A 27,361-nucleotide genomic window follows, 5' to 3' on the forward strand; every position below is an offset into this window, starting at 1 on the left:
CAGTGGATAGCCACGCAACCGTTCAGTCACAATGAATCCAAAACACAATTTGGACATTTCTGCCACAAGTTTGCATTGTGCATCTTAGAGGATATTCATTATATTTAAATATTTATCTAAAGAAGCTAATGCTGTTGGAAACTCACAGTCTTACTCAGTTGTATCAAGAGTAAAGAAAAGTATTTGATCTACATGTGTAGATTTAAAACATTCTTATTTCAGAGTCTAGTTTCCCTGATTGTAGCTGAACACACGTGTATAAGGTGACCACAGTTCAAGTAGGGTACAAAACGAGAGCACAATGCAGAAAATGAACTTGCGTCCTGCTGACTCTTCTGCTGCAATCAAAATTTTTGTCACAAATTGACACGTACACTTAAAATCAAAGTGTGTTTTTGGCATTCACAAACAAAAGCACATCATACCCAACATGATAGAAATCTCATATGTGGGATGTTTCTTTTTGTTTTCAAAAGAGATTCAAACACACAAGATTTTCTTCTCCCTTTTTTTTTTTTTAAGAAAAAACAAACTTCACATCTCAGTTTCTCACACATTTCTCTTACAGTTCAGCTGATCTCAGTAAGAAATCACACAGTTCATTTCATCAGCCAGCTCTTCCTCAAATCGAGAAATCGACTGAGTGGCTCCACGCACTATCAAGTCAGCAGCTGCGCTCTCCATTTCATCCAGGCTCATGCGGCAAGCTTCAGCAATCTCCCGCTTAGCAAAGTTCACAAACTTCGGGTCCCTTGCATAGACACCGAGACCCTCAGAGATCAAGATCTGTGGTTGGTGACAGAAAGAGTATAGAAGCAATCATTTAAGACAGGTTCGTGCTGTCAGCTGCTCACGTCCAATCTAAAGTTGAGCAAATATTCAAATAAATGAGCAGGATTACATTTCAGGGAGGCGATAGTGCAAAGAGTTGCTTTAGTCATTCATCCTGTTCATGGTTAGATCTGTTCCTAAAAGGATTTTTAATATGATGGATAACAGTTTTGCCATCCTTTTTACTGGGCAAGAATATCCCCATGAGGTTTCAAAAGTTCCAATCAGTCAAAACAGGTGAATATCAGCCTTAAAGTCTCACTAAATCAAGTTCCAAAGGGTCACGGGAATTTAAAATACACCAAGTTCTACATAATAGTGGGTGTAGGAGGTTTCACCTTTACGAAAATCTCAAAAACTACTTACCGACTCCACCAGACTGTCCGCGCTGCCTTTGCTTATGAAGCCCTGGTTCACAGGGGGTGGCATTCTTACACTGGTGAACGTCCTGGTTTGACCGGGGTTCCAGCCGGGGCGCCTTCCTGCAGGAAGGCTGGCAGAACCGTCATTCCACAGCGGTTGACTGCTACCTGTGGCTTCATCCATCAAGATCATAGGAGTGTAGATGAGCTTGCCCTTGCGTGCCGATGGGGCAATTATTCCTGGAACAGGAGTGGCACCAGCTGCTGCCGTGTTCGCCCAGGAGGTGGACAACATGGAGGACACACTGCTGGGCCGGGACTCCAGGCTGTGCTGGTTCTGACAGAGGAGAGCAAAAGTAGAGCCAGTAAATCCAGATCAGAGAGGCTGCTCTCTTGTCATTTATTCATATCATTATGAGTTTAAGCTAGAAATGAGTAGGAAAACTAGCAGGCTGAGTGTGTATGCGTGTCACTGTTTTACCTGCAAACGTGATCTAGTTGGAGATGTGTGGCCTTGATAGATTCCTGGGATGGGGAGGTTATCTACGCTGCTCTGTGGTCTCAGACACTGGAAATTAAAGGCGGGTTTATGACCTGAAACAGAAAGCAGGAAGATATTAGAAAAATGACCTGAGTGCAAGACTAGCACCGTGTGTGGAGAGAGTTTGTATTAGCAGGCATCAGTTATAGTTCACATGCCCAATAAAACCCCTCAGAAAAGTTCAGTGTATAAAGTAAAATAAGAGTAATATTTGATAAATTCACTTGACAGATTATTTAAACACCAAAAACATTATCATTATATTTGAATTTTAAATTTCTTCTGATTGGCAACGTCCAAAAATATACAACCACCTCTGTCTATCAGTACTTTTGAAGAATGGAAGAGAAGGAGGAAAACCTTTTGGAATAGCAGGAAGTAACCTTCTCCTAACAAACTGGGCACCGCTGTTCTCATTGGTAGTGTAGCCGTTTCCAGTGTAATCAATGCTGCTGCCGTTTTCATGGCCGCCGCTCATTGTGCTTCCGTTCCCGTTGGCGGTCATGATGCCGTTTCCATTCTCACTGTATCTTGGATATCCATTCTCATTATATTCATTTGTGGTGTAGGGAGTGGGACTCGTGGCAGCACTCCCTCCATTCATGTTGATGTCAGTGTAATCATTGCTGACGAAGCCACTGGTACCATTAGAGTCATACGGTATTTCGCCAAGGCTGCTGCCTCTTTCCAGACTCTGGCCATTGTAGCCTGCATCAGTTGGTACTGGGGAAACAGCCTCTGGATACATATACCTGCACGACCAAAGAGTAAAAGTGCTAATTAGTGAGCTCTAGAGGTGCTGGTGGGTTGAATCCTCTACCCCAGTCTTGTTTCCAGTCTTAATGCTAGGCTGTTCAATCTTGTCTTCAGTTGTTTGGTTTTTTTAATCCATCTATTTCCCAAATTTTTTTTTTAATGAATAACCTAATAAACCTACATCTATCGCTTGACCTTCTTGATTATTCCTTACCGGTCTACTGATGCCAGACTTGCAGCATCTCCTTCACTCAAGTACACCTGCTCGGATACTTCCTCTGTAGCTTTGACTTCTTCAACTAAAATCTCAGGTGGAGGTGGAGGAGGAAGAGGCGATTCACTGATGGAGTCCGCCCTGTTTGTTAAGAGTACAAGTAAGTTAGAAAACTCCTTGGTATAAAATAGAAGGAATACGTGTGAGTACCAATGTGAGAATTCACGTATGACGCAGTAACGTACCTCACTGGGAGGTGTTCTGACCTCACAGGCTGCTCTGTTACCACGCTGACACCTGCCAGCTCTGATCCCGGCCTCTGGTGTTCCTTCAAGCCCGTCACCTGCTCCGTGATCACACCTCCGTTGGAGATCTTGGGCTCTGGTTCCATGATCAAAGTCGTCTGCTCTACCAGCGTGTCCAGAGGCGGCATCGGTGTGCTGGAGGGAGTGGGGGTTGCTGACGTTTCAGGCCCACTCTCGAATATGTCATCGCCTCCACCTTCCTCGTCCTCCAGATCAGAAGCCATTGCCAGACGCATCTCTGGAGCCAGATCCTGCAGTGTCCACAGCCCTTGCTAGAAACATATCCATAAACTGAAGTCAGCCTACATTCAAAAATGAGTTTAATGCAAAGTTAAGCACCTGAAGATGGATGAAAAGATTTTTTATTTTTATAATTATTAATTTTTTATTATAAAAAAGTATATTTGATCGTAAGTTGAACTTAACCTTTCAAATCTCAGTTTAAGACTCGCATGAAAAAGATGATTTTAACTCGGAAAGCAAACATGGTTCAAGATGCAATTAAAATGTATGTGCATGAGTTTTTGTATTTTACATTTTTTCATTCTTTTACTTTGAGCATTTAGGTTATTTCCTTTTATTTTCTGTCAGTTGCCTGTTGGACTTCTGCCTCACTGAAATAAAGATTTGTTTTGTTTATTACTCCTCTTTTAGGTCAGCATTTGGGTCCACATTCACACACAGACATGACCGTATGATTTTATTTTGCATCGAGTCAATGACAAAGTTGTGTCAAACATGGGATCTTTGAGTTGGATAGTTTATGTTACCTGTAGAGAAGCTGCTTTGTCCTTCCTTTTGGATTTCCTCTCCCTTTCTTTTCTTTTCCGGAATTTTTTAAAGTAGTCTTGAATCAAGAAGCTGGCATAAACCTTTCCACAAGTCACCTCATCTCCTGAAAGAAGGTAATGTTACACAAACATTACTTTGGATTATAAGACTTATATGAATAAATGTACATATTTGGCATCATCAGGTACACAATATGAAAGAAAAGAGGCTTGATTTAATATTCAGTGTGTTTTAGGTTTTCTTTACTTTTCATTATGTTGGAAAGCAGTGCAATTTTGTGGTATACCTCTAGGGGGAGGAATGACTTCATCAATGAGTTTGGGTTTAGTGCGCTTCCAGAGCTTCTTGATAATCACCTTCAGCTCTTCATTCTGCTGGTCGATGGGACCTGAGTGGGACACAAACAACAGATCCTTTAATATAAACAGCACTATCATTAAAAGAGTGAGGTAATCTCATACACAAATAATGAGCTTCTGTGTTTTTGTTTATATGCAGCAGGTCAAACCTTCAGTCTTGATCTTCAGTGAGGTTCGCACGAGAGCAAACAGAGTAGCGTTGAAGGTGACTGTGCCATCAGGATGCAGGGGAACATTCATGGCAACCAGTCTCTGCAAAGACAAGTTGAGGCAGAAGGAGTCAGATGCGTGTCTTTAGTTTGTTCATGAAATCCGCAGGAGCAAATGTGTTTTTGCTCACTTTGCAAGCAACACGATGAGGACATAATTTTCCGAAACCAAGAGGCGGCTGAATCCTGCGCAGCATAGTGACGACATCGATGTGTTTTATACGACCGCTGTAGGAGAGAGATGGACGCAGAGCTGGTGAGACAGATGTAAGACAAAGTATGCAAGGACAGAAAAAATGCACAAGTTGTGGAGAATGATACTAAAAAGATTCTCACGTGGCCTCTGGATCATAGTCAGACCAAACTCTCTTAAACTCGTCCAGTTGGTGAGTGCCGAGTACGGTCCAGTCTCTTGTCAGATATTCAAAGTTGTCCATGATGACAGCAATGAACAAGTTGATAATCTGAGAGAGAAAGATATGACTATAACAGCATGTGTTTTACATAAATAAATCTATTATTGAAAAAAGTTAGAATAGGGATCCAGAAAGTCCAGTATAATATAATCCGGTAGTATAGTGTAAAAATGATAAAAGAAAATTTAGGAAACATTTTAAGTAAATTTAGCAAATAAAAGTAGTGAGATTACATTTTGAATTATTGTTGCTTCTAAATTTTGTATAAAGTCACAACAGGCAAGTCAGGCCACTACAGTTCTGTGAACATATTAAAAAACCCAACAGCACACAGAGGTCCTGGGCCCGTATCCCTAAAGATTCTGAGAATCCTCTCAGAGAGCTCCTAACTTAACCTAAAAATTCCTTGCCAGGAGTTTTAGCTTAGAAGTGATTCCAGAACATTTTCAGTGAACTCTGAGCAAGGAATGGATGGAAAATCCTATCTTAGTGAGGAGGTGTGGTTGACCCCGTTGCTAGGTATGAGTCATCATTTCAAAAGCCGTGATTGGTTGATCCTACAAGTTTGATGGAAATGAGCTTTTGGTGATAATGAGCAAAGGATGTACCCTCAAATCAATAAACATATTATATACTCTAATCTTATGCTGACTGTAATTGTAAATAATATTTCACATTCAAGAAAATATCTGGAAAATGAATAGTAAGCTGTAGGGGTTATAGCCTAACATTAGAATCTAAAATATGTGAAAACTTAAACTCATTACACCCTGTTCAAATAATGATTTGTGTCTTATTTGCTCATATTAATATCCTAGCTGGCATATTTTGTACTTTCACTCCCATATGGACCCTGTTGAAAACAAGATGGCCTATCTCAAGGGGCTGTCCTTAATGAAGTAGAAATCACAACGTTACAAGTCCAGTGTGGTCTTAACGAGGGTAACACGGCTCAGCTTTTAGCAATGTCTGTGATTGCAGACCCAAGTCATCACTGCTGCATTGTTGCATTTTCCCGGTTGCCAAATACCTCAGGGTTGTGATTACTTTCGTCTCCGGTGTAATAGCGTTGTGGCGTCGAGTTGGTGAAGTAATTGCATCTCTAAGGAGATCCACCACAAACATGATTCCTGCACGATCCAATCTGTAGCGTCTCAATAATTCCCTGTCATCCAGTGTTTGCAGGACATCTCTCCTGCCTCTTCTGTTGGCCATTTTGTGCAGCTGCTTAGGGGAACTCCTAAGCCACTAAAAGTCCTCTTCCCTGCTCTTAGCAGATCTCGCCTTAGGAGCCCTTTTAAGCGCTAGGAATCTTGAGGAATAGCTTTTATATTAACTGGGATTGTCGTGTCACTTTTAGGGGAAATTCTAAGAAAACGTCATGACTCTGAGAATTTTCTTAGAATTTGGCCGCTAGGAGCCACTTTTTGCACAAAGATACGGGCCCTGATCTACATTAGCTGCCAGGAGGGTCTTTGTGGGTTTCTGCTAGAGGCCGAAAACCACATACGGATTGATTTTTGTCAGCTGTCCACAAAGGAAGAAAACATAAAGAAGGACAAATGAACAGGAAAAACTGTAACCCTGCTAGAAATCAAACCGCCTAAACCAGGGGCAGGGGAACTCCAGGCCACAAGGGCCAGTGTCCTGCAGGTTTTAGATGTTTCCTTGATCCAACACAGCTGATTAATATGGCTAAATTACCTCCTCCACATGCCTTGACATTTTCCAGAGGCCTGGTAATGAAATAATCATTTGATTCAGGTGTGTTGACCCAGGGTGAGATCTAAAACCTGCAGGACACCAGCCTTCGAGGCCTGGGCCTGTATCCCTAAAGAATCATTTTCTTGAATGTGAAATATTATTTACAATTACAGTCAGCATAAGATTAGAGTGTATAATTATGTTTATTGATTTGAGGGTACATCCTTTGCTCATTATCACCAAAAGCTCATTTCCATCAAACTTGTAGGATCAACCAATCACGGCTTTTGAAATGATGACTCATACCTAGCAACGGGGTCAACCACACCTCCTCACTAAGATAGGATTTTCCATCCATTCCTTGCTCAGAGTTCACTGAAAATGTTCTGGAATCACTTCTAAGCTAAAACTCCTGGCAAGGAATTTTTAGGTTAAGTTAGGAGCTCTCTGAGAGGATTCTCAGAATCTTTAGGGATACGGGCCCTGGAGTTGGACACCCCTGGCCTAAACTGAGAAAACTGTCCATGGAACAGTGGAAGAGATTAAAGGCCAATGTCTGTCATAGGTAAATATTATAAATTGCATGGATTACATTGGGTTCCATAGCAAGATTGAAATTGTCTATGTATTGGATGATTACTTTTGATATTGTAACATTTCAGTGAAAGTTCCTGGTGGACTAGGGTTATATTTTAGGTCAGGGGTAGGAAACTCTAGGCCTCAAGAGTCGGTGTCCTGCAGGTTTTAGATATCATCCTGGGTCAACACACCTGAATCAAATGATTAGTTCATTACCAGACCTCTGGAAAATGTCAAGGCATGTGGAGGAGGTAATTTAGCCATTTTAAATCAACTGTGTTGGATCAAGGACACATCTAAAACCTGCAGGACACTGGCTCTCGAGGCCTGGAGTTCCCTGCCCCTGTCTGAATCATATATGATACTGCTGATAATTCTAAGCAGGTAATCTGGAACAGATTATACTCTGCTGTATTTTCTGCGGTTTTTACCATTTCCACTGCAGGAACGCAGCAACTTGATAGAGTATGAGATCCTACGTGGACCCTCCTCTGCCTGCTCTCTAGGGCAAACGCCACCTTCTTTCGACACATTTAATGTTTTAAAATAGCACTATGGTCAAAGTACTGTTACCAAAATATTTGTGCCCTTTTAAATCGGGATTTTGTGGTTTGAGTGTGCTGCCTGGATTAATAAAATCCGTGGATGCGAGTTGTCTGATGAGCTGGGAATTGGAGAAGACAGGGTAAGCTTTTAAACCTGCTAGTATGCTGCAGCTGTAATACTATGCTGTCTGCTTTCATCTAACTTTGATTCCTCCTGACCTGATATTCTATAAAACACGAGTTAGAATTAATTATACCTACATTTCTTTTAGAGACAAGAGGTAGAGTGTTTAGTTATATCAAAAGAAAGGACATGTTTTACCACAAACAAGATGAACGAAGGGATTTTTAAAAAATGATCCCTAATTTTCGGTGGCTTTGCTTACCAGGTAAGCACATAGCATGAAGAAGCTGATGAAGTAAAGGTAGGCCAAGTTGCTACCGCAGGTGAACTCTTCACCAGGTTCAACGTCAGCTTCTGGGTCACAGCGTCTGCCAGGCAAAGCTGCCAACATGATCTCTTGCCACTGCTCTCCAGTGGCACACCTACAAGGAAAAACAGCAGCATTATCACTGTTCCTTTACACTGTTTTAGACCTTCTAGATGTTAGAAAAGATGCATGAAAGTTTCACACTAGAAGTACTTTTTGTTTGAGGAAAAAGTCATGTTAATGCAGCACAGTAACTTCTGATTCTAAGTAAGACTATAATAAAGAAATGTATTATCAGAAGAGAAGAAAGCCATGGACTGTAGATAAACGATGGACATAGCTTACATGCCATCACCAGTTGTTTCTTAGACTGTGCATTTTGAAGCTTCGGCATTTATGTTTTGTCTGCAAAAACAAAGATATAAAATACGGATGACTCAGCTTTCAGGTCTGAAAAGTAAAGTTGTCTTTGAAGTGCGTTAAATGTGCATTCTTGCTAATGAGCAGCAGGGAGCGATACCTCTGGTTGCACAAAGAAACTGCCCCGTATTAGTTAGAAAACAGGATGTTCATCATGTAAATTATGATCCTCATTAAAGTCAAAAAGAAAGATAAAGTAAGACACATTGTGTCACATTTTTATTTTTTATTTAAAGTGCTCCAGAAGGCACCTATACAACAAGCAGTGCTGAGAGGTTCAGTCCACCGATCCAGTGGTTACTGAAGGTGGTAAGCCTTAACACAAAACACTTTTTAAGAGGCCCCCTTAAGAGTCTTTATGAAGGAGGACATTAGTTTCATTGCCAAAAACAGTTTTCATTACAAGGCTGTAACTATTAACATTAATTTAATATCTCTGGTAGCCGGCCTCCAGTGGCCATTGGATGAAGTAAAGCTTCATTTTTCAACAATTCAGCTTTGTCCCTTTAATTTTGCCCCTTCCTGGGGGCTAAAAAGACTCACCTAAAAAGTACCAGAACAGCCATAAAGAAAGTCTGGAAGTTGCAGTTTCTGTTGATGTGTGTGTCCTCATCAACAGCCACCTTCCCAAACATCTACAAGAGAAAAAAAAAACAGTCATTAAAACCAGAGACTTTTTATTATTATAGACTTATAAACTGGGATGCAGCCCGTATGATGTAATGGTAATGTTTTGTTTATCATCGGATACCTGTTTGATTAATTGCAATGAGTGGAACAGCCAAAATTTAAACCTACGTTCATAACAAAGACTCACCTGCATGCCGATCACAGCATAGATAAAGAAGATCATGGCAATGAGGAGGCCAACGTAAGGTAAAGCCTGAGCAGATAAAAGTCGAGAGCAAAGTTACATAAAAGTTGTCTACAGGTGTCACAAGAAATTGTTTAATCCTTTTGTTATTTCTGTGCTGCTACTGACCTGGAGGGACTTGACAAAAGTCCAGAGAAGAGTCCGAATGCCTTCTCCTTTACTGAGGAGTTTGACCAACCTCAAGACTCGGAAAAGACGGAAAAATGTGATGGACACTTTTCCACTTTCACCTTTCCCGGGACCCTAGAAAGAATAACGGCAGACAGAAATAGTTAAATATCTGAGACTGAAAAAGCAAATATGTCATCAGGAGTGTGAAATGTGGCTTAAATCAAAATTTTGCATTGTGGATCTGATTGAAAAGAATTTATTTTGCACTGTCACACAATGAAATATGAACCTTAGATGTCTAATATTTCTTAGTCTTGTTTTTTTTTTTTTTTTTTTTTTTATTGTTGTTATCGTTAACTCTTTCCCTGGGTCTTTTCCCGTGTGTTATGAATAAATCTTCTTTTTTTGGTAAAAAAAATAAAATAAAATAAAAAAAAAGGAGTGTGAAACGTGTCCTGAAGGCCAGGACGGTTTATGTAAACGGTTAATTCTGGCCTGCTTGAAGCGCTTGTCAAGTGTAAAGACTGAAGATAAGAGCACCGTTTTTGGACTTTTCACAAGCCATTTGGATTGGAAATCCTTAAGGTGAATGTTCAAACTATTGATTTCCTCCAATCCAGAAGAGTTTCAAGGCTTTCTTCCTGACAAAGGCGTTACCCAAACCCTGAGATATCACAGAGAAATGCGGCCAAGGAGCAGCACAGAAGTGTTTAAGTTATGAGTAGAAAAGCTGAGACATGTTGTTCAAGTTGCACTTATTTTTCTCAAGGTTATTAGCTTTTGTCCACCCAAAGTGTATTGCAGAAGAATTAAAGGGAGTACTTCAGAATTCAGCTCTTACCTCACCATGACCGCCTCCGCCCTGCATCGTTTTGCATGTGGTGAACAACAGGCAGGCGATACCATGCAGGAGAAAAGAAATTAAAGCACAAATGATTTCATTTTCAGAGTAATACATATTTCAAGCCATGTAGAATTTCTTCCTCAAAAAATTGTAGAAAGGTTTATTTTATTATTTTTCATCGTGTAGTTCTTAATCATTTGTTTAGTTTATTGTTCACAAAAGTGCAGCTGACAATCCTGATGGCAGTAGTAGTTTTCCTTCTCGCATCTGAATTATCTTCTGATTGTATTCCTACATAATAGCACCATAATAACCGACACCAAGCTGCTGAGATCCCTTTTAGCTCCTGCAGATAAATACCAGCAAATCTTCAGGATATTAAAAGGAAAGTTTCATCAAAATTGCACAGAAAATACTGGGACTGGCGTCACCCAGTGTGTTAACTGCTCACCTCGCCCGAATTGAGGTGAGCGATTGCTCACTGGATATTTTTTCTGTTTTAGATCATTCTCTGTAAACCTAGAGATGTTTGTGTGGGGAAATCCCAGTTCTCCACCAACAACCATGCCTTGTTCAAAGTCATTTAAATCACCTTTCTTCCCCAATCTGATGCTCTTTCTGAATTTCAACAGGTTATCTTGACTATCTCGAAATGCCTAATTTGACTCACTTATTGCATGACTAATTGTTGGCGTGTGATTGGCTGATTAGATATTTGGGTAGATAAGGAAGGTAGCTGGTGATATTTTGTTGCTGTGTGAACAAACTTACGCTGAATTCAGAGACTGCAATGTCCAACACACTTCCCACGACGATAAGTGCATCAAATGAATTCCAAGGATCGATGAAATAGTGCTGCAGAGATTAAACAAGCAAAGTGAGAGTCATCGAGACAGCAGACAGTGAGTGGAGTTGTGCCAAATATCATTTTCTGATGAAAAAGAGTGAAACCTTACATGTGCCCGCAGAGCCATTAGCTTGATAATCATCTCTATAGTGAAAACCACAGTGAAGATCATGTTGAGGATGTCCATAATGGAGGTGAATAGTTTTGACTGCTCATAATGCTGAGAGGAAAAACAACACAAAAATTCACATCACAGCCCTGAATCAATATTTTAGTATTTTATCTGAGTGAAAACTGACTGACATTGTACCTGAACAGCCAGAGTAAGGGTGTTTCCCAGAATCAGTACAAACATGACGTACTCAAACTGGCTGGAGTTGATGATTTTCCAGAATTTGAGCTGGGATGGGTTTTTGGGAATGTAAATCTTAATTGGTTGAGCTTTCAATGCATAATACACGCACTGACGCTGTGAGGAGGGAGAGGATAGAAATGATTGCGTCTGAAAGAATGCTATTACACTGAAGTCAAAACTACAGTTTTTAATGATAACTAACCTGATTTTTATTGAGTTCGCAGTTTTTGAACTCAGCCTCTCCTTGCTCTCGAAATGTAATGATGACAAAACCCACAAATATGTTCATCATGAAGAAGGCGATGATGATGATGTAGATGATGAAAAAGATGGAGATTTCTACTCTGTAGTTGTAAACGGGGCCTCGATTTATGGCGTTGGCATCGACGGCCCGGTACAGAAGCCTTTAGGCAAAAATAAAATAAAAGAGACAAAGCAAGTGACACACAGGATTCCTGATACATTGAGTCATTTAATCATTGATATAAGATTCCTAAACTTATGTTATTATTTGGAAATTCCATTAAAAAAGCCATGAAAAGGTGATATAGTTTCATGTATGTATTTCCTCTCTGTGCCGTCACAAAAGAGCATGTCATTTCAGTAGCAATATCTTTACATAAGTAATAAAGAATAATCTCATAAGGCAGGCTGTAAAACAACGGTCCCAGTGATGTTGTAGCGTAGCCCTCAGACACACAAGAAACACAGTATTTCTGTTGTCTGCTTAAAATGGGGCAGTTCAAGCTTTGGCATAGCCACGCAATCATAAAATGTCAATTCAAATTCTATATTCATCATTATTTGTGTGATGTGTAAACAATTTATGAAACAAATAATTGCTTGGTGAATATTTGGATGGATATATTTAGAGAACAATGAAATCAGGTCTACAGTCACAATGACAAGTTTTTGGCAGCGACACATTTTGTGTTTCATATACTTTCCTATTTTAACTTTGATTATTTTTTATTGTTGAGCACAGATGTTTGATGTGATTAAGATATGGACATTTTAATTTAATGATCTTTGAGCCTCTTACGTCTCATTTTTGCCTTGTGAAAAGTGCTATATCATGCTGGAAATTTAACAGATTGTCACCAAACTGCTTCTGGATCATTAAAAGCTGGTCTTTGAGTACATGTTAAGTATGGGCAGTGCTTAAAAAGCAGAGAGACAAACAGAACCCCAAAAACTATGATCAATTTTGAGCACTTTTAAGGCAGAACTGGATTTTGATTAGTCTAAATATTGAGTCTTTGCATGGCTTTAATTTATTGACCAATAAAAGTCTTGATGTCATGATGGTTCTTCACTGTTTCATGGAAACATGTCTTGGAGCAGCTGTGACCATATAATTCTCTCTGGGGTTAATAAAATATTCTTATTCCGATTCTAAAAATAATCTAAACAAAAAGTGAAGCAGCAAAGTGTATGAAACATAAACATTTGTGCCACTGATAAAACTTTAAGCCACGACTGTAGTGCTCTGAAGGCCGTTTTCACTTAATCTTCAGCTAAAAATAGTCCCTACAACTGCTCTGTTACTTCCTGTTTTAGCAATATTTTCCAAAATAAAGAAAATAACAAAATGGTAAGTTGTTCAATAAGCTTCTAAGAAATAAACTGAAGCTCCCAAGGAATGACACAGATAGTTTAGAGAGGTAATGGACTTAAAATGTAGAATTAATACTCACTGCGGCCAACCTTCAAATGTTGACACAGTGAATAAAGCCAACATTCCCATTAGCACATTATCAAAGTTGAAATCGCTGTTCTCCCAGATGCGTTCCCTGACCATGGGGTGATTCATATCTCCATCCTTATACACCACAAATGTGCCTCTAAAATTAGATGCATGCACATCTTTTAATAAACAGCGTGATAAGAAATTGTCAAGAGCTTTATGTCGTGTGAAAAAAAACCCACTGACTTGCACTCATCTGGAGTGTGTCTGGCTTCGTCAGTGCAGCTGTAGAATCTGCCCTATAACAGCAAACACAGAGAAGTTACACTGTTACAAACACTCACTCGACACACTCTATATATCTGCTGAGGGTGTTAAAATCTTATCATGCTGAAAGTGTGAACATGAACCTTGAAAAGCTGCACTCCAATACACGCAAACATGAACTGGAGGAGGGTTGTGACAATTAAGATGTTACCGATGGTGCGGATCGCCACAAACACGCACTGCACCACATTCTGTGAACATATAAACAGCAAAAACGATGTGACTAAAAGGCACCATGTTACACTTTTGTATGTACACTGAATAAATTGTACAGTACAAACAACAATATTGTCACAGTTGCTGCAGATTTGTCAGCTGCACATCCAAAGGTGCTCTGTTAGACTGAGAGCTGTTGACTGTGGAGGCCATTTGAGTTCAGTGAACTCATTGGCACGCTCAAGAAACCAGCTTGGCAATTCGAGCTTTGTGACATGGTGTGTTATCCTGCTCGAATTAGCCACTAGAAGACAGAAGACCACACTGTGGTCATAAAGGGATGGACATGATCAGAAACAAAATGCTGGTAGGCTGTGGCGTTTAAAGGATCCTCAGTTGCTACAAAGGGACCAAAAAGAAGATCCCCCACACCTATACATCACCACCAGCAGCCTGAACCGTTGACACAAGAGACAATGGATCTATGCTTTCATGTTGTTTACACCTAATTCTGACCCCACCACTCAAAAGTCACAATCTTACAATCTTCTGTTATCCATTTTCGATGAGTTTGTGTGAACTATAATCTCAGTTTCCTGTTCTTAGCTGGCAGGAGTGGTAGCTCTGCTGCTGTAGCCCATCTGCTTCAAGGCTTGATGTGCTGACATGATCTTCTGCATACCTTGTTTGTAACAAGTGGCTATTTGAATTTCCTGTTGTCTTCCTATTAGCTGGAAGCTGTCTGGCCATTCTCCTCTGACCTCTGACATCAACAAGACATTTTCAGCCAAAGAACTCACTGGCCCCGTATTTTGGACCATCCTCACTGAACCCCAGAGATGAATCCCAGTCTATGAGCACCTTCTGAAATACTCAGACCAGCCTGTCTAACACCAACAATCATGTCATGTTCAAAGTAAATTCAATTTCCTTTCTTCTTCTGATGCTTAGTTGGAACTTTGGCATTTTCTCTTCACCATGTCTACACTCCTAAATTAGTGTTTGCCATGTGAATGGCTGATTAGATATTTGTGTTAAGTGATCAGCGAGTTTACATGACACTGATTAAGTGTGACATGACATGAAAAGGAGGAGCTGAGGTGCAAGCGGCTTGCAGATGCAGCAGGCTGAACGGTGCACCCTTTATGAGATTTGCTAATTGGATACATAGAAGGGTATCAGCTGAGCCATCAGCCAATGTAGGTAGGCAGCTGTTATCAGCTTGGAGACCAAGCTTTACTTGGTGCGCTGTCTGAAATAATGCTTAAATGAATATAGGAATAAAACTAGATAGAATATAGCTGTTTACCTTTAATCCCTTGGCTCTGTTAATGGCTCGAAGAGGCCTGAGCACTCGAAGCACTCGGAGAATCTTCACCACAGAGATGGCACTTGAGCTGGAAGAAACAAGGAAAAGAGATTAGAAAAGAAAAGTTTGAGCTCATAAATTAAAAAAAGTTATCCTCAAATCTCTTCTCTTTGCTACAACTGCTCCTGATCTTTCTGCCAGAACCCAACAGAAGAACCACAGCTTGCGTTTCACGTGCATCTACTCACTGCAGAAAGAAGGATGTGAGTGACACACTGACAACCAGCAGGTCAAGAAGGTTGAAGGCATTTCTACAGAAGGAGCCAGTGTGCAGAAAAGCTCCATAAACAGTCATCTAAACATGAGTGAGAGGGTGAAGAAACAAAGTCAGAAACTCATTGCACTGCCATGTACTTCTGAGGTTTACTAGTGCATAATTTTCTATTAGATTTGGTTCTTTACAGCCACTGCAGCTGTTACCTTAAGTACGATCTCCACAGTGAAAACTGAAGTGAATACATAATCAGCATATCCCAGCACCTGAGGAAGACAGAAGCTAAATCAGTTCTCAGTCTAATGAAGATAATATTATGAGTCAGTAAACATGTAGGGAATATGACAGGAAAAGCGAGTGAAGCTTGGCCTTACAGTGTTCCTGAATGAGTGGGATTTAATGGGATCCTCAGCAGCCAGTGAAATACTACTGAGGATGATGAAGATGAGGATGAAGTTGGTGAAGTAGGGGTGATGGATGAGGTTGTGGCAGGCGACTCGTAAACTGAAGAATGGAAAATGGGAAGGAAATCACGTGCACTGCACTGGTATTAGATTGTATCCCTTCAATCATATCTCGGGTTCATGATTATTTAAAATTACCAGTTTTTCTTTCCGAGAATGAAGAAGGAGCTTCCATCGGGTATTGGTACAATCTTTTCTTTGGGTCCGGAGAAATCGGGCTTCAGAGGAGCCACTCCTACAATAAAGACACACTTATAATCACTGTTGGTCAAGATAGTTAATATCTCTCTGTTGGGTGTAATGTCGATCAAACTCACCCTCCAGGCCTTCGATGACTCTCAGCTCCTCATTTTCCTGCCAGTCGTCATCTTCGTTCTGCTCCCGAGACAAAATATCAGCGGTTACTTCGCTTTCTATAAACATTCAATATAATATATAAAAAGATTTCAAAGTTCCTTGCCCCTGCATCTTCATCCTCTTTCTCTTCATCTTCATCCCACTCTTCTTCATCTTCCTTTTTCTCTCTGAATAAATAAATGTTCATACACTACTGTTATGCTTCAAATAACATTTTATATTGAATACACTGACGCGTAAATGCAGCAGAAATTAAAAGAACGTGTCGCCGTTTCCTTAAGCATATCGAACCAAGCTGCAACCTACACAGCTGACCTAAACTCGGTGTGGGAGGGACAAAAACTGGGATGGGGGATGGTATGTGATAATGATACAAAAATGCATTATGACCAAACATCTACACTTTGGTCATGTCTGTTTAAAGGGTATTGTTCCCAAAGTCATGGGATTTGCTCAGATGCAAATCTAAGCCATGCTGCCATGTTGTTTTTAGAGAGAAGAAGCTTTCTCACAGCTTTCTGTATGTATTAACGCAGATCTGAACGCTCCAGACCAGGGGTAGGGAGCTTTAGTCCTCGAGAGCCGGTGTCCTGCAGGTTTCAGATATCACCCTGGGTCACCACACCTGACTCAAATGATTAGTTCATTACCAGGCCTCTGGAGAACTCCAAAAAATGTTGAGGAGGTAATTTAGCCATTTAAATCAGCTGTGTTGGATCAAGGACACATCTAAACCCTGCAGGACACCGGCTCTTGAGGCCTGGAGTTCCCTGCCCCTGCTCCAGACCAAACTACTAAGCTTTTTTAAAGAGGTGATGAGATTCGCTGATGCTGAGTTTCTTGAATCAGTTCCATCTGATTAACTTGTTGCTACTTATCCTCTTAATTGCTATGGAAGGAGTAGGGAAGAGCTGTGAAATATTTGTGTATATAGTCCCAGAGAGGGACATAATGCTGAGTTCACAAATTTGGGTGACTGTAGCTACAGTGGGGCAAAAAAGTATTTAGTCAGCCACCGATTGTGCAAGTTCCCCCACTTAAAATGATGACAGAGGTCAGTAATTTGCACCAGAGGTACACTTCAACTGTGAGAGCTAGAATGTGAAAAAAAAAATCCATGAATCCACATGGTAGGATTTGTAAAGAATTTATTCGTAAATTAGGGTGGAAAATAAGTATTTGGTCACCTCAAACAAGGAAAATCTCTGGCTCTCACAGACCTGTAACGTCTTCTGTAAGAAGCTTTTCTGTCCCCCACTCGTTACCTGTATGAATGGCACCTGTTTGAACTCATCATCTGTATAAAAGACACCTGTCCACAGCCTCAAACAGTCAGACTCCAAACTCCGCCATGGCCAAGACCAAAGAGCTTTCGAAGGACACCAGGAAAAGTATTGTAGACCTGCACCAGACTGGGAAGAGTGAATCTACAATAGGCAAGCAGCTTGGTGTGAAAAAATCAACTGTGGGAGCAATCATCAGAAAATTGAAGACATACAAGACCACTGATAGTCTCCCTCGATCTGGGGCTCCACGCAAGATCTCATCCCGTGGGGTCAAAATGATCATGAGAACGGTGAGCAAAGATCCCAGAACCACACGGGGGGACCTGGTGAATGACCTGCAGAGAGCTGGGGCCAAAGTAACAAAGGTCACCATCAGTAACACACTACAACGGCAGGGAATCAAATCCCGCAGTGCCAGACGTGTTCCGCTGCTGCAGCCAGTGCATGTCCAGGCCCGTCTGAAGTTTGCCAGAGAGCACATGGATGATACAGCAGAGGATTGGGAGAATGTCATGTGGTCAGATGAAACCAAAGTAGAACTTTTTGGTATAAACTCAACTCGTCGTGTTTGGAGGAAGAAGAATACTGAGTTGCATCCCAAGAACACCATACCTACTGTGAAGCATGGGGGTGGAAACATCATGCTATGGGGCTGTTTTTCTGCCAAGGGGACAGAACGACTGATCCGTGTTAAGGACAGAATGAATGGGGCCATGTATCGTGAGATTTTGAGCCAAAACCGCCTTCCATCAGTGAGAACTTTGAAGATGAAACGAGGCTGGGTCTTCCAATATGACAATGATCCAAAACACACCGCCCGGGCAACAAAGGGGTGGCTCCGTAAGAAGCATTTGAAAGTCCTGGAGTGGCCTAGCCAGTCTCCAGACCTCAACCCCATAGAAAATCTGTGGCGGGAGTTGAAAGTCCATGTTGCTCGGCGACAGCCCCAAAACATCACTGCTCTCGAGAAGATCTGCATGGAGGAATGGGCCAAAATACCAGCTACTGTGTGTGCAAACCTGGTAAAGACCTATAGTAAACGTTTGACCTCTGTTATTGCCAACAAAGGTTATGTTACAAAGTATTGAGTTGTATTTTTGTTATTGACCAAATACTTATTTTCCACCCTGATTTACGAATAAATTCTTTACAAATCCTACCATGTGGATTCATGGATTTTTTTTTCACATACTGTCTCTCACAGTTGAAGTGTACCTCTGGTGCAAATTACTGACCTCTGTCATCATTTTAAGTGGGGGAACTTGCACAATCGGTGGCTGACTAAATACTTTTTTGCCCCACTGTACATCCATCTGCAGTCTATATATCAAACTTACTCGACATTTTTCTTCCCACCACCTCCTGCCAAGTTGTCCACAGCGATAGCCAAGAAGACATTAAGCAGGATGTCTGATCACAAAATTAAGGAATTGCTGTTTATTCCTTTTGAAATGAAAGACCAAATTTAATATTTAGACTGTTCTAGCTGATATCATTGCTGATAATCATTTGTTGAAAAGGATACAGTTACCACAGACAAAGAGGATGACAAAGTAAATGCACACCACCATGTTAGGGAATATTGGCCCTCCGTATGCCATAATGCCATCGTACATCACAGCGTTCCAGTCCTCTCCAGTGAGGATCTATAACAAAAGTCCATCCGAGATGAACAAGAAGGAATTCAACAGACAGAGGGAAGGAGATCTAATCAATACCATAAACAGAAATGCTAAGCAGTGAGCATAAGAGAGAGATGTTTGGAGATGTAAATCACCTGGAAACATGTGAGCAGCGCCTGAGGGAATGAGTCAAAGGTGCTTCTTTTCATCTGAGTATCATCAAAGTTGAATTTGCCTCCAAACAACTGCATACCCAGCAGGGCGAAGATGATGAGGAAGAGGAAGAGCAGAAGCAGAAGGGAGCAGATAGCTTTCATAGAGTTGAGCAGTGAAGTGACCAGATCAGACAAGGCAGCCCAGTGCCTAAAAATGACAGGACATCATGACCACACATCAGGATGGGCAGATAGGGCATGGAAATTTGTAGTTCCCTTCTCACGTAAGGTTTAATCACTAATTACCGAGTCATCTTAAATATCCGGAGCAGTCGGATGCAGCGTAGCACCGATATGCCAATGGGCGGGATGACTTCGAATTCTACGAGGAGTGTCTCGAGAATACCGCCACACACAACAAAGCAATCAAAGCGATTGAACAGCGCCATAAAGTAGATCTGCAGACCAAAGGCGTACATCTTCATCAACATCTCCAGAGTGAAGAGCAGCAGCAGGATCTTATTGGCTCGCTCTGAGGGACAAAAAAAGTAACATTTGTTCTTATATCACTGACTCATTCAGAATCAAAGCATAGAGATGGTTGGGATCACAGGTTAGAATAAAAATGGGCGGGGCTATTTATTACCTTGCATTTCTGTGAGCCATTTCGGCTGCCCGTAATGCTCTGAAGCGCTGGCCACAGTGTTGAGAAACACCAACAGAAGCACCAACCAGTAGAAGTTAGTGGTCTTTACTGCAACGCGGCAGTTCTTCCTGAGAGTGTGATTCAGCTGGCACAGCTGGTCACTAAAGAAAGTGTAGAATGAACATCTTTACTGCACGCATACTAGACATGTACAGTCAAAAAATATTAATATGACATAGCACAATCCCACCACTGGCCTCAGTACTGAGTGATCCCACTCTGGTCTACAAGTTCTAACCACTTACAGAATATTTAGGAGGGAAGAAATTTCGCAAGCTGATTTGTTTCATTGGTGTCATCCTTCTATAGTTTGAGCGTGGGCTCAAATTCAGTGAGCTCTTTAAAATGATCAATTTTTCAGTAAGTTTGTAAAGGCACACTGCATCATTAGTTGATTGATTTTATACACCTGTCATAATGGGACTGAAAACGCCTTAATTCAAAGATTTATAGTTTTTGTAGACTGCACCCATAAATTAATTTATGGTTTGAGTTTTCTTTATTTCCAATTTGTGTTAGTACTTTATGTTACCAGCTCTCATTTAGCCAAAATTTGTGTTTAGCATTTAGCGTGCAAGCAGGAAAACCGCTTGTGCCTGCCTGAGCTGTGATAAAATCATGATATCATATTTATTTTTCATAATTATTTTACCATTAACTTGAAAAGAAAGTCCTCTTTGTTTCAGGTGTGAAAAAATGCATCATTTATTTAAACCCACTGAGCCTAAAGTTATGGATAATTCAGTGAGAAATATATCTTCTTGTAGCGTAGTACGTCTTCTCTTATTCTTACCAGAAACTATTGGCCATCATCTTTGCCCTGTGAAAGAAATCAAACAAGAGAGGAACATTAATAAAATGACACCATCTCCTCCACAGAAAAAATGATTTAAAACAACGTTGACCTTTTTGTTTCCTTACATGAGAGACGCACAGAAGCCACTATCATCATCCAGGTATGCTATATCATCATCAGAGTCTGACTCTGCTGAATGCACACACACATACTGGCTGTTAGAGATTATCACGTAAAATGAAAAATAATAACAGCAACAAGCAGCAGCTATCATACCTCCTCCATCCTCACTGTGCTTATACCAGCCAAACTTCTTCATCATCTTTTTCTTTGCAATTGCAGCACCTTCAAAGACACATAGAGGCAGATTAGTATGTACAAATGTAAGGATTTGAGAGTTTATATTTGAATGTAAATGTTCTCCTAACTAACGTTTGTTTCCTTCTTCGTCCACATCCTCGGCCTCTATGAGCCAATCCATGTATCCTATCATGTCCTCCTCCATCTGCTTGCTCTCCTGCGCCTTCTGCAGTTCACCACGAGCGACGGCCTTCTCTCTTTCTTTAGAGAACTCTCTGTGCTCATAAATACAAGTACAAGCTTAATAACAACAGGAAAACCATTAGGGACATATGCGGTAGATTCGTTTTAAAGTATCGCCTTTGTTTCTCATTGCACAATTCACGCAAAGGAAGTTGAAACCTGCAGTGCAGGGACTACCCACCCGCTCAACACACCCAATACAAGGTTGATAATGAAAAATGATCCAAAGATGACCAGAGAAACAAAGTAAATCCATGGGATCTCATAGCCAATAGCATCATTCATCTGCACAGAGACAAAGGCATAAAGAATTGATAAGTATTGTCAATCAACAAAAGAAAACAAAAGAAAAAATGGAGCTTGAAAACTGTGATCTAGCAATATGTATGTGTACCCAGTAGAGTACATCTGTCCAACCCTCCATAGTGATGCACTGGAAAACTGTCAGCATGGCAAAGAAGATATTGTCAAAGTTTGTGATCCCTCCGTTGGGGCCCTCCCACTTGCCCCTGCACTCAGTCCCATTAGTGACACAGAAGCGGCCGTTCCCAGCAAACGCACAAGGTGTTGGATCATCCTCCACCATCAGACCTGGAACAGGAAACAGCAAGAGACCAAAAGGCTTTGAGTCTAGAAATAAATGACATATGGAAACTCCACAGAATGACACAGACCTGTGCTCATGAGGTAGCACGTCTTGTGCATCCTCCCAATGAAAAGCTCTAAGCCGATGATGGCGTAGATTATGATGACAAACATGACCAGCATACCAATGTGGAGCAGGGGCACCATGGCTTTCATGATGGAGTTCAACACAATTTGTAAACCTGACAAGACAAACACCAACGTTAACCACAAAAAGGCAGAAAAAGAGGAGGAAGTTTAAATAACAAAATTAAATTTGACCTTTTAAGATTAAAATGAATTTTTGCTTTGATGAAGAATTTGTATAGATGTGAACAATAAAACAAAAAAAAGTTAAGAATACAATTAAAATATATCTAAAAAGAACAAAATGTTGAAAATAATAAATAATAATAATAATACTAAAAATAAATAATCTGCTTTGTCTTTTCCCCCCCTCAGTGCAAACCTTCACTTCATACTAATATCCCAACAAAACTAATTGTAGTTGACGCACTTGGCACTCCAGACACAAGTCGAAGTGGTCGTAACACTCTGAACGCTCGGAGAGCTTTGACATCCAGGCCTCCAGGTTTTCCTGCAGCATGATGGCCCTCACCGGGCTTGTGATCTGTCATTGCTTCTGCCATCACACTGAACAACCTGCAGAGTCAGAAAATAGCCGCTGCATTTGACTTTTCGTACTAACAATACAACATTCGTGGATGCAAAATGTGACTTTATAAAGTACACAAAATACCCAACAATGACGATAATGAAATCAAGAAAGTTCCATCCGCTGCGTATGTAGGCGCTCGGGTGCATGACTAAGCCGTAGGCAAGGATTTTAGTGAAGGTCTCAATGGTGAAGATGACGAGAAAGACGTACTCAACTTGTTCCTGAGAACAAAAGAAAAGGTAACACGGGGATGGTTAAGTAAAATTGGAAAGACCGTTTACAGACGGAATGTGAAAAAAATGGACGAAAACTAAAGAAAATGTCAAGTTATTGTTAGGGCTGACATTTAGAGGCTGTTATTTCTTTTTATCACACATTGCAACTGGTTTTTACTCCTGCCTAATGCAAAAAACAACCTGTGCAGTCATTAAGAGCTGATACTGTTGGCTTTCTAACCTCTTAACCCACTGTCTAACACACGCATAAGTCTGCCAACAGATCCCTTTTCTGTAACCTTCAGCTTAAAGCTTCTAATCAGTGTCACTGTCACTGGGACTTTACCTCATGCTGACACTATAATCCAGGAACGAAGTGCTTTAATCTAAGAAGATGGAGCTTGGAAAATCTGTAACCTCCCCCAAAATCTGATCCAAAAGTTATGATGATAACGGATATAGTTAAAGTCTCCAATGAAGAATATCTTCAACTGTCCGCTCTGTGAAATCTAACAAAGAGATCTACTATCGTCTATCCTGCTGCGACTGTGTGTCCACTACACATTTGACTAAACGGGTCTGAGCTCAAACTCAAATACCGAATCAGCTGTTATCTCTCTGCAAACAATGTCAGGATTAGGTCAAACAAAGCAAAATTATTGCATGACTTATTTTATAAATGTATTAAGTTATTATTTAGTCATAGGAATCTTTCATGATTAATAGAACTTGCTTACAATGTGACAACAATATGACATTTTATTCACTGGAAAAAGAGATCAGAAAAAAAAACAGAGTGCTGGAAGGAAAGAAGAGGCAGATGGTTGGTGTTTAGGTAAGTCATGATCCCAGATAGATGTCACGCCAATGAGGTTGTGGCACAACTTTTTCCACGCTAACGCATCACCATCCACCAGAACACCAGACATACTGACTGAACTAATAAAATGATGACTGATAATACATATCAGGCATGTGTGTCTCAGATAGATAATGGTCACGCTCACTGCACTACCACCAATATGGATGAATGAATGGAATCAGTCACTTATATTCGATCCAACAATGAAAATGATTCCAGGAAGGCAAAGGGAAATCTTCTTACTGAGAGTAAAGCTGTAGAAACCAGGAACAGAAAAGCATAAAAATTGTAAAAGAAGATCAGAAATGTCATCACATGACAATACAAAGTGTTAACCTTGTTATATTTCCAAGGCTCAAGCCTCCTTTCTGAAGTCTGATGAAGGCAGCTCTATATGATCAAAGCACCAGCGTCTCTTTGACGTTTATAGATAACAAGACTTCCTCCATGTAAGATCTTTCATCAAACATTTTTTCCTCTTCACACGTCCTCCAACGATATGATCTCTTCGTCTATTTGACTTTCTGACACCACTGCCAAGTATCCACAGATGTGTCTCAAAAATGAATAAATCTGTCATGTATCCTGCAAATTAAGAAGTAAAGGTGAGGCACTGTTAAAGATGTAAATTCACTTTCCTTCCTTCCCTTCTGTGTAGTGTTACAGACCTTCTCCTTTCTACACTAAGTTGGGTTTCCCTTTGCAGGAGTCAGGATGCCTGAAGTATAGTCCTCCACACAGAGGTTAAATAACGAGCTATGCATTGTCTACCATTCCTCTTGCATGCCTTGCCCCTGCTTAAATGTCTAAATAAATACTTTCTCTGCAGACTAAGTCTAAATTGTGCACTTGTTGGAGTCTTCATTTAATAGTAAGGTTTTAGACTTCTGCATGGCTACATCTCTTTAAAGGCTCTCACCAGTTGCCCACAAAACTAATATGTCCTCGGGGACCTGTTTTCCTGGCCACTAAAGTAAAAACCTAGCAACTCAACAAGTGTCAGCGTGTGGGAAATGCTGTGAACCAGAGTGGCTGGTGTCTGTGTTTGACGAGCAGGATTATTTGGTTAGGTAACAGGGTAGGCATTTGGACAAAAGCAGTTAGAGCTGGGCATACCGGCCCAATCTGGGTTTAAACAAGTTTCTAGCAATTCCTACTGGGATAATAATGACCTTCAGGAGTAGAGACTTGGACCCTTTAGACAGCGAGCTGGTCCAGCCTCTTCATCACTGGCTTTTACCTTAATGTTTCTAGATTAGAGATGCCATCAAAACAACTAAATAAAAAAGTGTGCCAGTTTGTATCACATACAGAAGGTGTTCAGTAAGTTATTCACTATCAAGCTGTTTTATTCATATCCATCCATCCATCCATCCATCCATCTTCATCCGCTTTATCCGAGGCCGGGTCGCGGGGGCAGCAGCCTAAGCAAAGAGGCCCAGACCTCCCTCTCCCCAGCCACCTCCTCCAGCTTATCCAAGGCGTTCCCAGGCCAGCCGAGAGATATAATCTCTCCAGCGTGTCCTGGGTCTGCCCCGGGGCCTCCTCCCGGTGGGACATGCCTGGAACACCTCACCCAGGAGGCGCCCAGGGGGCATCCTTTTCAGATGCCCGAACCACCTCAACTGGCTCCTTTCGATGTCTATCTCTAAGGGAGAGGCCAGCCACCCTTCGGAGGAAGCTCATTTCTGCCACTTGTATCCGCGATCATATCCATGTGTCCAAAAACATATCTTTGACCCACACTATCATCTGTGATCTGGCATATAATGTACAGGGTGGGCCATTTATATGGATACACCGTAATAACATGGGAATGGTTGGTGATATTAAAGTCCTGTTTGTGGCACATTAGTATATGTGAGGGGGCAAACTCCTCAAGATGGGTGGTGACCATGGTGGCCATTTAGAAGTCGGCCATCTTGGATACAACTTTTGTTTTTTCAATAGGAAGAGGGCCATGTGACACATCAAACTTATTGGTAATGTCACAAGAAAACCAATGGTGTGCTTGGTTTCAATGTAACTTTATTCTTTCATGAGTTATTTACAAGTTTCTGACCACTCATAAAATGTGTTCAATGTGCTGCCCATTGTGTTGGATTGTCAATGGAACCCTCTTCTCCTGCTCTTCACACACTGATAGCAACACCGCAGGAGAAATGCCAACACAGGCATCCAGTATCCAACCATTCCCATTTTATTACAGTGTATCCATATAAATGGCCCAACCTGTATATTTTTGGTGGCTTTGTTAAATTATTTTATATTTGTTCACTGAACACTTACTAGTTTGTGGTTGGTAGGGTTGGAATCATCATCTGGAAACGGCTTGGTGACACCCATGGCCACACAGTTGGCAAAAATGGCAAGAAGAATGAAAATGTCAAAGGGCTTGCAGACTCTAGTTAAGGCAAGAGCGGGCCTTGTGAATGTATCTCTCCAGGAAAAATAGATGAAACAAATGATTATTAATGAATGTGCATCATATGCAGGATTAAACATACACAAACCAAAACACAGTACATGTGCAGAGACAAACACAGCAACTCTCTCAGAGAAAAGGATATTTCCACTCCACCAGGGCCAGTGCAGCCATCCGGATGGGGTTGCTAAGGGTGAGGCAGCAAAGAGCTCGGGGGGCCCTGAGGGCAGACTTGTTTGCCTGCATCGCCTTCTTGGCGCCCCCTCCTCTTTTCCTGACCGAGCCAGTTGACCCGAGGGTGTCTGATTTGCCTGCATCGCCCCCAGGGAGGGCATCTGAAAATAAATAAGTCAATATATACATAAAGATTAAAAAGGCAGGGTGAAAATGCGCATTTTCACACACAGTGAATGTTAGCTCTGTTGGGCATGGGTTGAGTTGTTTTATTGTAAGTAAGGATATATACATGCAAGGTAATTGTTTCTTTTATTTTGGGGAATAGATTCAGTGTAAAAAAAAAAATTTAAAAAAAAAAAAAGCAAGTTAAACAATGTTTTGTCCAGTTCCAGTGTGCATTTGCACACAGTTTCAAGTCATGTTACTCTAGCATTGCTTATGTGAGCTCAGATTTTATTATCTAACACAATTAGGAAAGGATTTGACATGTGGCTGTGGCAACAGGGAGGTATTCTGTCCCGGAGGCCTCATATTATAAGACCAGATGTGACCTACTTCTTTAGTGGGAGCAGCGTGGCACTTAGCCCGGCCCTATCCCCAAGTAGACCCACGAACACCTGTTGACAAGGCACTGCACAGAGAATAAGCCTGAGGGTACTTTTATCATCCCATCCGTGAACAAACTAAACGAGCAGCCAAGACATAAACTGTCTGCCCTAGTAAGAAAACGTGAAAATATGAGACCAGCTGTGCATTTTCTGGTTATTATAAAAGCCCTTTTTTATTTTACTAGTTAGGTTTTGTTACTTTTCAGAAAAGCGTCATGACAAAAATGTTTATGCTCATCTTACGTTTGTCTGTTCCCACTCAGAATAGCTTTACAGTGCAATAAAACATAGCAAATGTTACGCGTGGAGGTATACTATACACATTCCTGAAAGGCTGACAGACCATACCTTTCTTTGCCGGGTCCATTTTCACAGGTTAACGCCACGAAATCACTGAAGAAAACGCACCATCAACTCCTCACAAAATCTGTGATGCGTAATGGATCACAGATTTGAATTTGGCCCCCAAAGAGAGAAGGGAAAAAATAAGGACCATCTGTAGCCTGTCATTTCATATCCACATGCAGAAAGCTGGTGCAGCTCAGAGGCTGCGGGCCATTCTGCTCACCGCCAGTTTGTAGCCCATAAATCCAA

General features: G+C 41.0%; 1 protein-coding gene across 2 annotated transcripts; it reads right to left on the reverse strand.

Moving 5' to 3' along the window:
* Window positions 1–26,427, reverse strand: cacna1fa (calcium channel, voltage-dependent, L type, alpha 1F subunit a). Of its 2 annotated transcripts, none has more exons than XM_085445021.1 (45): window positions 25,847–26,427; window positions 22,562–22,701; window positions 22,319–22,464; window positions 21,852–22,004; window positions 21,572–21,768; window positions 21,359–21,462; window positions 21,067–21,209; window positions 20,911–20,979; window positions 20,760–20,826; window positions 20,632–20,658; window positions 19,779–19,939; window positions 19,439–19,664; window positions 19,133–19,340; window positions 18,881–19,001; window positions 18,693–18,765; window positions 16,173–16,236; window positions 16,030–16,087; window positions 15,851–15,947; window positions 15,623–15,752; window positions 15,455–15,514; window positions 15,223–15,329; window positions 14,975–15,062; window positions 13,593–13,700; window positions 13,429–13,481; window positions 13,193–13,339; window positions 11,698–11,899; window positions 11,451–11,609; window positions 11,250–11,360; window positions 11,065–11,148; window positions 10,291–10,311; window positions 9,447–9,581; window positions 9,282–9,347; window positions 9,008–9,099; window positions 8,000–8,159; window positions 4,706–4,833; window positions 4,501–4,597; window positions 4,310–4,412; window positions 4,088–4,189; window positions 3,780–3,904; window positions 2,950–3,281; window positions 2,705–2,845; window positions 2,095–2,486; window positions 1,675–1,787; window positions 1,198–1,530; window positions 1–786 (listed from the first exon to the last, which is right to left on the reverse strand). In XM_085445021.1, exons 1-45 carry the CDS (start codon window positions 26,315–26,317, stop codon window positions 580–582), a joined length of 6,321 nt encoding a protein of 2,106 aa, XP_085301147.1. In that variant the 5' UTR covers window positions 26,318–26,427; the 3' UTR covers window positions 1–579. The 2 variants fall into 2 exon arrangements, with proteins under 2 accessions (XP_085301147.1, XP_085301148.1); XM_085445022.1 differs by having other exon boundaries at window positions 20,760–20,823; window positions 25,847–25,952.
* Between the last annotated feature and the right edge of the window lie 934 nt (window positions 26,428–27,361).

The sequence above is a fragment of the Copadichromis virginalis genome, linkage group LG20 (genome assembly GCF_057382275.1).
Source record: "Copadichromis virginalis isolate Kocher_CV1m ecotype Utaka linkage group LG20, C_Virginalis_male_GT1.1, whole genome shotgun sequence".
Taxonomy (NCBI): Eukaryota; Metazoa; Chordata; class Actinopteri; order Cichliformes; family Cichlidae; genus Copadichromis; species Copadichromis virginalis.